The sequence below is a fragment of the Cygnus atratus genome, chromosome 1 (genome assembly GCF_013377495.2).
Source record: "Cygnus atratus isolate AKBS03 ecotype Queensland, Australia chromosome 1, CAtr_DNAZoo_HiC_assembly, whole genome shotgun sequence".
Taxonomy (NCBI): Eukaryota; Metazoa; Chordata; class Aves; order Anseriformes; family Anatidae; genus Cygnus; species Cygnus atratus.
Genome location: NC_066362.1, coordinates 76,463,236 through 76,476,818, shown reverse-complemented (window position 1 = coordinate 76,476,818; position 13,583 = coordinate 76,463,236). Strand labels below are relative to the sequence as shown.

At 39.2% G+C, this 13,583-nt stretch overlaps 1 protein-coding gene across 3 annotated transcripts in view; it reads left to right on the top strand.

The window, feature by feature from the left end:
* The window catches only part of IRAG2 (inositol 1,4,5-triphosphate receptor associated 2), a 38,673-nt gene that overhangs the window by 6,752 nt on the left and 18,338 nt on the right, over positions 1 to 13,583 (top strand). The window contains exons 9-18 of one of the 3 annotated variants that reach the window (XM_035540822.2): positions 1,317 to 1,394; positions 1,924 to 1,980; positions 3,995 to 4,054; positions 4,170 to 4,234; positions 4,318 to 4,417; positions 5,903 to 6,034; positions 6,302 to 6,403; positions 9,236 to 9,399; positions 10,957 to 11,071; positions 11,503 to 11,665. In XM_035540822.2, coding sequence (XP_035396715.1) covers positions 1,317 to 1,394; positions 1,924 to 1,980; positions 3,995 to 4,054; positions 4,170 to 4,234; positions 4,318 to 4,417; positions 5,903 to 6,034; positions 6,302 to 6,403; positions 9,236 to 9,399; positions 10,957 to 11,071; positions 11,503 to 11,665 — 1,036 coding nt within the window. Of the gene's footprint in view, positions 1 to 1,316; positions 1,395 to 1,923; positions 1,981 to 3,994; positions 4,055 to 4,169; positions 4,235 to 4,317; positions 4,418 to 5,902; positions 6,035 to 6,301; positions 6,404 to 9,235; positions 9,400 to 10,956; positions 11,072 to 11,421; positions 11,666 to 13,583 lie in introns of those variants that run through there. The other 2 variants (XM_050708356.1, XM_050708354.1) reach the window with 2 other exon arrangements.

Below are 13,583 nucleotides of genomic sequence, written 5' to 3'. Positions count from 1 at the left end.
TAACACTCTCTATCTTGAAATTGCACTGTGCTTTAGACTTTCCATTTGCTGGGCAAGCAAGGATATGAGGCTGAGGAAGTGTAGGGGACAGGATTAAAGCAGCTTTTAGTTTTCCCTCTTTCAAAGCTTGATAGATTAAACTCTTAGCTATTTTTAGTTAACACAACTATGAATACAATAAGTCTATATTGTTTCAATCTCCAACTAACACTTTCTCACTTGATACTCACTTCTGTTTCCCTCCGGTATGGTCCAAAGGAGAAGTTCTGCATTTCTAAAGAAATGCAGTGGCCGGGGGGTTCCACTCAGAGAGAGACCCATTATTGGCCAAGGACCTACAGGAGGCTAACAGAGCTCTCTCTAGGCTTCCTGTTTGTTTGTGGCCCTTCTCAGAGGGGAGCTGTTTGTTTTTACTTTCTCTTATTTATTTCAGTGAAGTAAGTATTTTATAAAGCAGTTTTCATCAGATGATAAAATGTTTTAATACTTGCTTACAGCCTGCACTTTTACAGTATTTAAGATGAGAGTAGAGAAACAGATTACTTCATAAGAAGTAATGAAAAGAATCATCTCACAGATTCAGGAATCTATTGTCAGGTAACAATGTAGGAGCCATTGTTTGTTGCATGCTTACCATGTTCAGAATATTAGTCTTTACCAAATACAAATATCTCAATAGCTATTGATTGACAGCCTAGTTCCAAAAACTAATATTCAAGTGGTAGGCCTGAAAGCTTTTCTTTAGCTTTGCAGTTCTAGTAGTGCTTTAAATCATGTTCTGAGATTTTTTACTTTCGGTTCAAACAGTGCTCTGGAGAAATAGAAAGAAAGGAGGAGAAACTATTTCAGTGGGGCAAACTTAGTTCACCTGGATGGGAAAAGGAATCCTTAGAAATGTATTGGAGATGCTGGTGTCACCAAATTAACCTCATCCTTATAATTTCACCTTCCAACCAAGAGCTTGTCTACAGTGGAGGTGTGCTTTAAGATAGAGCTCGTGCTATTCTAAAAAAATCCTTTTTTTTTTTTTCTTTGACTTGAAGGACTTGAGCTTTTAATTCTTGTTCATCTATGATCTACATTTTCATAATTTGAGCAAGTCCTATTGTCCAACATGTTTGCAGCATCAAACCTTTATTTTGAAAGGTATAGAAACATGAGGGAAAGTAGGACAAGAAGGCTTTTATGTGAGTAAATGCCATCACTGCTTTAGAGTAGGCAGTAGCTTGGGGGTGGAGATGTCATTATTCCTAGTTTCATCAAGGAGAAGCTGTCAATCCATTCAGCTGTGCCTAAACGTTCTGTATCTTGTTCAGCATATTAGGAGTAGCATGGACACTGATGGACTTCAAAAGAAGATTTTGGAGCTGTCTAAAAATGCAGCAGAGCTTCAAGTAAGCACTTTAACTCCAGGAGACGTGGACAGCTATAGTTTACTCAGGTTTAGTGGGGGAAATTGCTTCCACTGGAAGGTAGGCAATGCTGAACCCATCTGTGCTAAAGAACTGTAGTGCAGTCATAGCTTGGCCAGTATGACAGCTTTGACAGAGAATGTTGCAATCTGGAGGTTAAAAATTGGGCCAATATAGGCAATCCACATTTTTCATTCTTCCCTCAAAGTTAAGCATTTAGGAAACCTTTTCCTCACTGAGGAGATGTATTAGGAAACTGTGCTTTGGCTGATGTTGCTGTAACTATTAGCCTGGACAGATGAGGGGAAAAGAGGTGACTGAGAGCTTAGGATGTTTTCACTTTTAACTGGGTGCAAGGTTTGAACTCTGAAACACTCCATGCAAATGTTCAAAAGAAGAATATGATTTTTCTACACAGATAATATTAATATCATTTTTTATTTCCAAGTAGGAGATAGAATTGTATTATAGTGCATGCTGATGACTACTTGTTGTTCTCTTCGTTCTTCAGATTCAAGCATATATCTATGAGAGCACTGTGGTGAATAAAGAGGCTAGCTTAATCCAGGTTAGTTGCTTCTACTTCATTGCTGTCATTACTTTCATGACTGAAAATGTGGAGTATGTGGTGCTTTAATTTCTAATGTTCTCACATAACAGAACTTGATCCTATAAATGTTTTCAAAGTAGGCGAGATCTGCTTTAGGACCTGGTTATGAGTCAGCATAATTAACGGCTTCTAGAATTTGCTTTTGTTTTTTAAAAAATAAAATAAAAATTCAGAACCTTTTAAAACAGAACAAACTTAAAAACCTCAGAAAAATGTACAAAAACTTCTGAAGGCTGCTTTCTTCAACAAATGGTAAAAGAATCTACCTGCAGATGATCCTTCCCCCTCACGTATTTCACTTAAATTACTACATTTTTGTGTCAAAGTAAAAATGGTGATCCTGAACCCAATGGAAAAGCAAATCTGTTCTCAGTATTGAAATGTGTACTCTTCAGGCCTAGATAACTACATTTCTGATGCTTTTTAAACTTGCGTTTTGTACTAAAATACAAGAACACAAGACCACGTAAGGGTTTTAGCAGTTCTTGGACTCATGAACTGTACAAACAGCCTTCTAGATTAATGAAGCTTCCGTTTAGTAGAAGATGCCCTAAGTCAGCTGACAAAATATTTGACTGTCAGGCTTTCTGCAAAAATGAGTGCAGTTTGAATTTTAAATAGTGACAAAACAGAAAAACTTGCTTGTGATCCAGATGATAATTTTATAGCTGATAAATTGGTCTTTTTTTCCTTCCAGAAGCAGAATAATAGCCTTTACTTCCTCCTCCTTGAATTATTCAGACGTCTTGTGGCTCCTGTAGAATGCTGCTTTCCAATGCTTATTTAGTCTATTGACTGGAAGGGAATTCTTAATGCAGTCTACTAAAGTGCGTGTTCTTGTAGGTCAAGGTGACTGGCTTGCATAATCTTGAAGAAACTAGTGTGGAAAACTTGACTTTGCTTGTTTGCGTTAGGATCAGTGGGACTAGTGTTTACTTGTAAGCTTTAAATAAATAAATTCTCATAGCTCTTCATCCGAAGAGACTGGATAGGATTGATGGTCACTAAAAACTAATGCAGCGACATTTCTGGTTTTGGCCCAGGACTGCAGAAGGTATGTAAAGATGGAAAACACTTAAAGACAAAGGAAAAAATGAAGTTTGTGTTAAACTTCAGTACTACAGGTCAAACATCTTTGCTAGGACTGGAAACTTGAATCTAACTTCATTTTTTTTCCCTCTGTATCCACTTAGTTTTCTATCTATTTCATCTCTGTCAAAAGTCTCAATTTTTTTTAAAGAGGAAGATTAGAAAGGGTGAAAAGATAGAGCTTGGTGGTCTTGTGTGGAGCCAGGAGTTGAACCTGATGATCCATGTGGGTCCCTTCCAACTTGGGCTATTCTGTGATTCTGTTAAGTTCGTATTTTCTCTAAGAAATGCTCTGCTTGTCTGTTCAGCAAATTCTATAGTAATGGAATAATATGACTGAAGCCCACTGCTAGTTCATGAAGTTAAGAAAACTGCTACTATCAACTCATCTTGCAACAAGGTTGATATGTTCTCTATCAGCCCTTCTACTAGGTATAGCTTAATCTAATGTGCTACCCTCTATGCCTTTAATCATACAAGCTAACGAGAGTAAACTTAGAGAATACTGCAACTAGTTTTAGGATTAAAACTCATGCTAGGCATTTTAGAGTCCAGGTTTTCAACTAAAAGTAGAGTGTTTCTGTCTAATCTGCTACAGCTGGTACAGAAACAAGATTTAAAAAAAAAAAAAAATGAATAAACTGAAACGCAGCACCTGGAAGGAGTTTTCCTGTCCCTTAAATTCCATAAAAAAGGTCTTCTGAGTGCTTTCTGCTAGCCAGCATGTGAGGCAATTTTGTGCAGCCTGCTGCAGTGGTTTAAGATTGAGTATAGTATTAGGGCAGTTGCAAAGCATCTCAGTCACAAATATTACAAATGCAGTTCAATGTGTTAGTCATTAGGTTGTATGCTTTAAAGTTTCTTCTCTCCACAATCTTTGCAGAAGGAGCAGGACATCAAAGAACTGAAATTAACCATTGTGGAGTGTTCCTCAATAATAGAGGTATGGGAATGATCTTATTTTTTGACTGCCCAGGCAGGGGGCAGGGAGAATACGCATATTCTGTGCTTATTTTGCAGAACGGACTAACTCTCTAACTAGATCTGATATATTTTAGACTCTGAGGGCAGAAAAAAATAAGCTACTGGAGAACATGCGACACATGCAGCAAGAGTTGATCTCGTGAGTATTGTGAGCATGTTCCAGGAAACATACTTCATCAAAAAGTAAAAAGGACTGATTTTATTTTTTCCTGCTTCCTTTAGAAATGGTTTAAGCTTCCCAGTGATGTATAAATTTAATGGTAGTGTTCCTGAAGGAATGAATTCGCTTCACTGTGAACTGGAACTTGCTCAGTCTTCTGAGGTATGAATCAAAAATCCTATTGAATGTTGTTCTAGTTGTCTTGCATCTGTAAATGAAAAACAAAGATTTTTCCCTGCAGATTGTTAGATAATCCCAGAGTTAGGATTCATTAGTTCTAGCATGCAAGCACATAATGTGAGGCTTACAGTGTTGTCCCATGTGTATTGGAGAAAGTCCAGATAAAAACAAAGCAAGCACTTGCAGATCTAAATCTGAAAGAGCTAGGGTCAATTATTTAGATGAACAGAAGATGGCAGAAGAACAGAGAGGGGATAAATCTATAAATATGCAAGAGGTTATTATTACACTGGAGGAGGTAATGGTCTGTTTCTTGTGCTGCCTACACTGCACACAAAAAGTGGCTTTCAATTGCAGAAGGAGAGACTTTTTTCCTTGAAATCTGTTGTAACAAAAAAGAAAATAAGCACTGGAGTAAGCATCTGAGGAAGTTGTAGAGCCTTTATCTTATTTATTATTTAGAAACTCTGACAAACATCTATTTACAGGTACCATTCCCTTGTCCCTCAACAAGAACAATGGGCCTTAATCTGTGGAAGTCCTGTCCGTGTGTTTTGTTTTGTTTTTGTTTTGTTTGTTTGTTTTTTGAGGTCTTTTGCTAGTTACTCAAAAGAGAGCAGGAGAGGCATTCTTCTTACAAGCCTGCCACAGGCTGACAGAATCTTAATGCTGCAGTTGAGCCTGTTGGTTTGGAGTTATAGTGTCCCGTGTCCTCTGCAGTTCCTATCTAGTAACTATACTTTTGGTCAGACACACTTCACATGACGCTGGAAGTTTGGTCTCCCCTTCAGATGCAAGTTGTTCAGCAGAGCTGATCAAAAATAAATAAAATCACTGCAACAGCACACTTTTTTTTTTCTCCTAAGACTTCCCCATACTGCTACATACTTTTGTGTTTGGTGCATTTGCAAAGAGAGAGCATTTGAAGAAGAAAATCCCTGGTGGGACTGAAAATGCAGGCCTAGAAATGAAAGGTCTATTTTGTGAGGTAGCTTCTGTTTCAAAATTAATGTATTGTCACCTATTACAGCTGCAGTGAGTCACTGTGTTTACCTCTCAAATACTGCAGGGAGACACAATTCCACTAAATCACCCGTAAAGCCTAGTTAGGGCTCTGTTTATTCTTCCCTTAGTAAAGCCTTCTCCAAATAAGGATACCTAATTTTTGACTTCCTCTTGCCTACTTTTGACATGAAAATTTGCATTGGATCACTCAGGAGCTTGGCTTGCCTTTAAAAAAAAAAATTTTATATATATATATATATATATATATATATATATATATATATATATATATATATATCCATGACAAGATGGTTTTGAAAAGCTCTCACAAGCTAAAAGTTTCAGTAGCTCTGACCTTCTGGTAAATACAATGCAGGGATATTTTGGAAAAGTCTAAATGTCACTGATACTGGTCTATAATAAGATGTCAAAATAAGCTAGCTGTCTCCTCTCTCTTCAAAGATTACCAAGACTGAATGGATGTCCCTGGATGAAACACTGGACCGTGAAGTACTGTTCTTACTTCAGGGACCCGAATATGCGGGAGAAAAATTTAAGGCTGTTATGCAAAACCTGGTCAGTGGCATAGCTTATGTGAATAATGATGTGGTCTGTTGTCAGCCTCTTAATTAGGGCCTCCCCAAACATTAATAATTGGCTCATGTTTACTCTTTTAGGAGAAAAAAAAAAATAGCTTCTTAGGTGGTGGAGGTGGGGCATATTTACCCTAACAGTATCAGCTGGCATCCAATCTACCACTGTGTATCAGATAGGTAATTCTGGGCAGCACTATTTCAGATTAGTGTTAGAAATGCCAGGGTTTGATTTTTAATTTTAAGTTTATTTTATCTTATTTTGCAGCAAGAGGAAGCCTCTGAAGTGGAGGAACTTGTCATGACATCTTTACAATGGATAGAAGATCCTGATGTGGACATGCAGCAGGCCTGGGAAAGAAAACTTGTAGTAAGTAACTCTTTCTCTGAAGCTATTTTCTGACGTACCCACCTAAAGTTTTTGCACAGTCCCATTATCTTACTGTTGCGTGCTATGTATGTTACTTGAGGTCATAACGGTCCATTTGTGGGTTAGATATGGCTGTATAGAGAAGTACCTCTTGTTATAATTTTTTTTTTTTTTGGGGGGGGGGAATAATAGCTTTTCACTTAAGTGCTGTGCTTTTCCTGCCTTATCTAGTGCAACTTAGCACTTCAAGCATAGCTTTATCAAAGCGATAAATTAAAGGAAAGGGTAGATGCAGCAAGTAGATTTGAAAAAGAAGATGAGTTCAGATGACAAAGAAACTTTTGTGCCCACTGTATGAAACTTGTTTCTCAAGCGCCAGTTTTTTTCCCATGTTCTGTTTGACTACAGCAATGGATGGTTCCTCCAATAGGAGGAGCAGGAAGGAAGGGTTTTTAACCAGTTTCCCAAATCAGTCCTATCACTAGGTTTGCCTTTTTGAAAGGCAAAATGTTCACCTCTTGCTGGATGTGCCTCAAGAAAGGTTATTACAAAAATATTTTATACTTCATCTTGCGTAATGTATGCTTGTGCTCAAAGTAACTGTGGCAAGAATAACTTCCTCATGTTAACAGCAGTCTGTGGATACTGCTTAACCACCTTGCTCTTGTTTGCTTGCTGCACCTCACTCACAGTCCCACCATTTTCCATGTAATAGCAGTTTCTCAAATGGTCATCTTACTCATAGCTTTGTCTCTAGTTTTTTTTTCCTTTTTTTCTGGTTTTAAATCCTTAAAGCTTCCCCCGGGAGAAGGTGCCAGAGTCTCATTTTATTCACCCCAGCATGTGTCGAAGTCAAATTGAGGAAACTGCTGGCTTGTGCACTGTTATAACTTTTTTATATTTAATTAAAGACTTCCTCCTTCAAAACTTCACATCTGAAAGATACTTGTTACCTTATCATTCATGACAAAGCTGTATTCCTATTAAACAAGTAAAGTTGAAATTTTTTGGTATAAGTGTTGGCTGTGGGAAATAAATCCCATTCTCTCTCCTAGAGTGATGCAATTGGAAACTAAGCTAGCAAAGGTTCAAGGAAGAGAAAGATGCTTTAAAAATAAAAGGTCCTGTGGTTCTGGAACCATGGGGTTCAGAATTGTCTTCATGTTAAGCATATTGTCTTCATCTAGCTGGAAAAAGGTGGATGTGGGGGAAATATGTTATAGGGAGTTGAACAACAAGGTAGCTTCTTGTAGTCTTACAGAAAGCTTTTTGTAGAAATGTAAATGAAATCTTGGACTATGCACTATAACTTGAAGCCTAAACACTTTTTTTTTCCCCCTCACCCTCTATTTTCTGTAACATTTATTATGGGCGTGTTTTGCTGGTGTGTTTTAAATTATATTATACCCAAAGTAAATTTTAATTGAGCCGGTGTTTTTGTATGTATATACATAAGCATATATGTAGATGGTGACAGGAAAAACTTTTTTGCCCCTTTCCTGCTGGAAGATAACTGTGCTACACTGTACATGTGCCCTGATAAGCCTGTGCCACTTGTGCGTCAAAGCTATGGTATTTCTAACAGCAGCTGCTGACTGCCTTGGCTGAGAAACTTATCTTCAGGATGTGGGCATTTGCACGTGGTCACATCCCATGTCGTTCCAGTAAACCTATCTAGTGAAGCAGTAGAGGCTCCTTTTTTGTAGCGTGATACTTGATGTGCTACACTTCTTTTTTTTGAAGCTCATGAACAATATTAAACTCTAATTTACAAAGAAATAATGTCCTACATCTGTAGGGTTGTTTTTCCTCTTCGAACTAATATAACATCCTAGAAATAGGACCTGTAGTTAAGCATTCTTTATAAGCTGAGGCTTCCATTTTGCACATTCAGTTGAATTATGTCAGAAAAAGGACTATTTTTTTTATTTCGCAGTAGTTTATATTGCAACTCACTGTTCAGAGAAATACAGAAGATGCAACATCATTTAACGTTTCACTTTTTTTTTAATCATCTCCTTTTTCCTTCTACAAATCAGAGGTGAAACTGGAAGTCTTTGTCACAGGAGTCATCCCTTGGATAGACTTAACCTGCTAGAGATGTATGACAAACTGAAATGGGAACTTATTGTGGTGGGTTGTTCCCCCATACGCACTTCAGCAGTAATACACATTCAAATCAGTTCCAATGGACTTAGTTGTATGTTGAAGAAGAGGTCATAGAAGTTTAGATCATCGGTCCTAGGGCTTTCTGCAAGATGGTCATTATCAAAACTTTCCCTTACAAAGTATGTTTTTGTAGTTGGGCTTCTTTCTAAAGGAAGTTGTAAAAACTTCCTTGTGAACCATGTAATCCTCTGCCACTCTTAGTGTCTGCTTACTATAAGTGCTAGTTAACCATATATTTCTTTTGCTGTCTGCATGCCCTAGTTTGGAAACAAAGGCTGAGTGTGGCTTTTGTCTTGGAAGTAACTTTTTTTTTTTTTTTTTTTTTTTTTTTGAAAAAAGGTAGAAGCTGTTTGCCAAGTTGAACTGGGATACAGAATGCTTAGGTTTTCTTGTAAAAACCGTTACTGCTCTGAAAGTACTAATGCTTGGCAGGAGCCTAGCCTTTCTGTCCCCACATCCCATCAGTTCCAGAAGTGATAAAGCACAGGTCTGAAGGTTAGGTTTCGTCAATCCTCCTCTTCATTACTGCTGGCAGCGTTGGATGATGATACTAAACGGTGAAGCAGGGAAATCAGTTCACAGCATGTAATTCAGGGCTCTGGTTTACCCTCTGTCTCTGCTCCTCATCTAACCAGGTGGCAACTCGATTTCAAAATTCCACAGGTTCTCAAGCAAGAATTAGGGGAAAAAAGACACCTTTGGATCCAGAAACTTCACCTCTTGGAAAAATACAAAGATTCTCTAGATAAGGATTTTATTCAAATGGCAAGCAACCTGAGGCGAAACAAGACAGAGCAACTTCACCTAAGGAAAGAGCTCTCTGCCAGGTATCCCTTTAAAGCAAATGTGTTTCATTTGTTTTTTTAAATTATGTTGTGGAACAAAATTTGCTGAATTCTGAAGGCCACCGCCCCCCCCCCCCCCTTTTTTTTTTTTCCATGGAGGAAATCATCTGTTGTTTTAGTGTAACGTTATGCTAAACCCAGATCCGTTCTCCATGTGGGAGTTAAGGCTTGTGTGTGAAGTAACATATGATCTTGGAGATGTCTCTGAAAACACCAGGGAAGACCACAAACTGAACAGTTAAAAGAGGGTAAAGGGGGTAGGAATGCTGCCTATCTACCAGGTGCAACCATTAAATAAACTGCTGGTTGCATGTGAAGCTGAAGACCTGTAAAATACATACATCTGGGTATTGGTGCTTCTAGTATTACTGCAGCTATACCCTTGAGAAACTGAGACAGTGAGTTACCTCATTACATATGAAAATATAACTCTAAATCTCAGTTTATTAGCCCATAGTTCCTGCTGGGAGTTTTGACGTTGCTGTCTTTTGCTGCCATATTTGTGGATGTAAACCCTTGTCCTTCTTCCCTCCCACCTCTCCTAGACATTCAGGAAAGTAGCTAGTCAAGTTAGGGTTTTTGTTTGTTTTTCCAGAACAATTGATCTGAATTCATTCTTTTTTCAACCTAGACTTATACTGTCAGCCTTCCACCATCCTACACTAAATTGTAAATTTTTGCATGCTTGCCTTTACTTGGGTTCAGGGTGCAAGCAGATTACTAGGGCTTTGCATCCCTGAGAGCTAACGCAGAGCAGTCATACTGCTCTTTTACATTACTTATATTCAACCCACATTGTTAATGTAGACCTCCCACCTGCTTTTCCTTCAGTCAGAAAAGAGCTGATAAAAATACTGACAGCTTGGTTTCTTGATTCTCACTGCATCACCACTCTTTGTGGTGATAGCAACAAGGAAAAATAAAAACATATAAAAGTTAGAGAATAAGTAGGTAAGGGTTGTTTTGCAGTGAAAAAGGAGAGGTTTCTCAAAAGCAATCAGGTTTAGCACTGGTTCTGTGGTATGGCACCTGCTCACTGTCAAGTGAAATACCATCTGAAGCACATGGAAATTAATTAGCTGTGTACCTGTAGTCATAACTCCATTTTTATTTTTTATTTTGCCAGAACAATTGACTCAATATCCAGTTATTTTGACCAAACTGGACATTTTTTTCACAACTTGGTCAACTGAGATTTTTATCTGATGTTTCTAGGTAACCTCCAAGCTTCCACTATGGTACCCAGCTGTCTGGGGCTGGCACAGCCCTTTTACTGTTTACCTAGGGAGAAACCAGGGAAAATCTCCATTCTCTTCCCACTTCCAGGGCTGCTGGAGGGAGAAAACTTGTCTGACTATTAGGTTAAATTGTTCTTGCTAAGCACAAACTCCCTAGTGCTGGATCGTGGGGAGCCATGATATGTGACGGCTGAATATGGTCCTTAATGCGTGTCTGAACAACTAGTGTGTGTTATCTCCCAGGCATGCCTGCTCTAAAATGTCAGTAACGGATTGTGGTTTGTGCTCTCGCACCCTGCAGACAACGTGAGATAGAAACTGTCAAACAGTTGCAAGAAGAAGCTGCTGGCCAGGCAGAAGCCCTTGGTTTAGAGTTGCAGAAAGCTACAAAGCAGCTTGAGGATGCTAGCAAACAGGTAAGAGAGGACCTAGTTTCTTCTACACAGAAAACAAGCAAGAAAATGCAGAATGCTACATACAATGCATTGCTGCTCTTGAGAAAGGAAACCATGTGTTCGGAATGGAGTGCCTCATTGCAAAACTGGAACCAGCAGAGGAAGTAAAATTTGAGGGGGTGGTGACAACAGTTTGCTGATGAAAGAGGCAGCATTGCATATTTGTGGTGGCTTAAAAAAAAAAAGAGAAAAAAGCCAAAAATAGCTTCCATACACAGTCCACCCCAACTGTAAAAATGCAGAAGTTCAGAGGGAGCTTTATCACTTCCTGAGAGAGAACAGATGCAGTTCAGTTTCATTTACATGAAATGTAGTCTCCTTGTATTAGCCAGGCTGATTTTTTTTATTTATTTTTCCTCTTCTTTTTTTCCTAAATATTGTTTCTTGCTTAGGCAAAGGATCAAGTTGAAGCCTTTCACTCTGCTTGTGAGGAAGCCGCATCCTTAAAATGCAAGTTAGAGGAAGCCATTTCTGAGCAGCAAAATCTCAAGGATGTGAATGCAGCTTTAACAAGCACTTGCCAGTTGCTTCAAGAAAAGGTGGAAGAGCAGAAAAGTGAGTAACTCTTGGCAGTGTACCGGCATTCGCTCTTGCAAGGGCAAATCCTTAGCTGATTATTTGTGGTGAAGGGGAATGATGCTGACCTGTGGGTCACCCGGTGGTAAAATGATCTGTGAAAGTGTGTCAGGTGGGATTCCCACGAGTGGCTGTTGGGCTGGGCTGCAGCTGCAGACTCCTAAAACTATCTCCTGCCATATGAAGGAGGCTTAGTAACTCCATGGATGGCACTTCTTTACTGAAGGTGCTGTTCGCACACCTGAGTAGCCCACCTTACTCCTAACAGTCTAAGCTTTCTATACGGAGGAGACTTGATTTTTATGCTCTACATTCCTCTTACTGTTTGGATTTGCTCTGTGTACCTAAATAACTGTGTGGTATGCAAAAGCTGCTTTCTTTGGTGGAAAGAAATAGTGTTATTGCATTGTGCATGTGCAACTTCTGCTATGGAACCATGAAAACTTCATACTACATCTTTCTTGCTTGCTCAAAAGGCTGGACACTTACATAAGGTAGTGGTTTAATTCCATCACATGTGGAGTTTTCCTTCCAAATGCTGAAGAACCTATTGCTGCTGGGGAGAACAGTTGACTGCTTTTAAGCGCACTGAACATTTGGCATCAGGCATGCGTTTCCAAATGCAATGCACAATATAATTTATGATAGGCAAAAAGCTCAAGGGATGTGTGTGTTTTAAACACATTTCAGTGAAACTACAATTTGTCTTGTAGAAAAACTACATTGGTTCCTATGCCTTAGCTCTATGGTACTGATGTGACAACCAGAGCCCCAAGCTGTGCTTGCTGACATGTGACCAACGTTTTGGCATTGTCTGCATGTGTATGTTCATGTTCCTTCCATGTCTACTGCTTCCTTCAAACTGTGGGGTGTTTTTTCTAGCAAGAGTCATGCCAATGGAAATATATCTTCTTCAGCTCTAAATTGGTAAAGCACTTCTGCAAAGCAAGCTAGCATGAATCAAAAGAGAGAACCTCAGACACTGGAAGAGAGAGATTGGTGCCACTGACCAAAAAAAAAAAATGAAACAGCAAAGAAACAAAACCAAAAACCCTACCAACTTTACAGCCAAAGTCTCATCCTTTCTTAAATGATTCCAGGTAGTTTGCAGAAGTCTTTTTGTAGATAGAAGGAAGTAAACAGGTAGATCTGTAGAGAAGTTGTAAGATGTTATAAAAGAACAGGACAGAAACAAGGATGGGGGTTCGGGGAAGGACAATGCTCCACGTCGGCTCCTGCAGAAAGCCAGCCAGGTCTAGTGCCCCTTCTGACTAAAGAACTGGGTTTTTTCTCCCCCTTCCTCCCCACTCTGTTTCCCTACTTTTCTTACCTGCACGATAAGAGAGAAGAAATTGGGGAATGTGTTGGCTGAAGAAACTTCTACTCAACCAATGTTGGCCAGGCCCACGTAATTGTGACTTGCAGCTAATGGCTACAGCCACTATACAGTGAAAAAAGCTGAACGAGCCACTGAGAGCAGCCTTCAATTTTTGCTTGGGCACTGAGGTGACAGTGTTAATGAAGTCTTTTCTTCCTCCTCCCCAGTCCCTCAATTTAGATGTGATATAAAAGCTACAGTAGACTTGTTTCAAGGTAAAAAAACCACCAGAGGCAGGCTCTGGTGTTACCAAACTTGGAGAAAGAATGTTTCTAAGTATGAAATAAAGCCCATCTACTCTACTTTAAGGCCTTTTCTAGAAGTGTACAGGTTGCTCAAAGCCCCCATCCAACCTGGCTTTGGCCTAGTGGGAGTTGTCCCTGCCCATGGCAGGGCGGTTAGAACCAGATGGTCTTTAAGGTTCCTTCCAACCTAAACCAATCCATGATTGTCCGAAAACTTTTGTACAAATGCTTCTCTTCTGTAGAGCTGTAATGGAGTCATCCATTTCCACAGGGA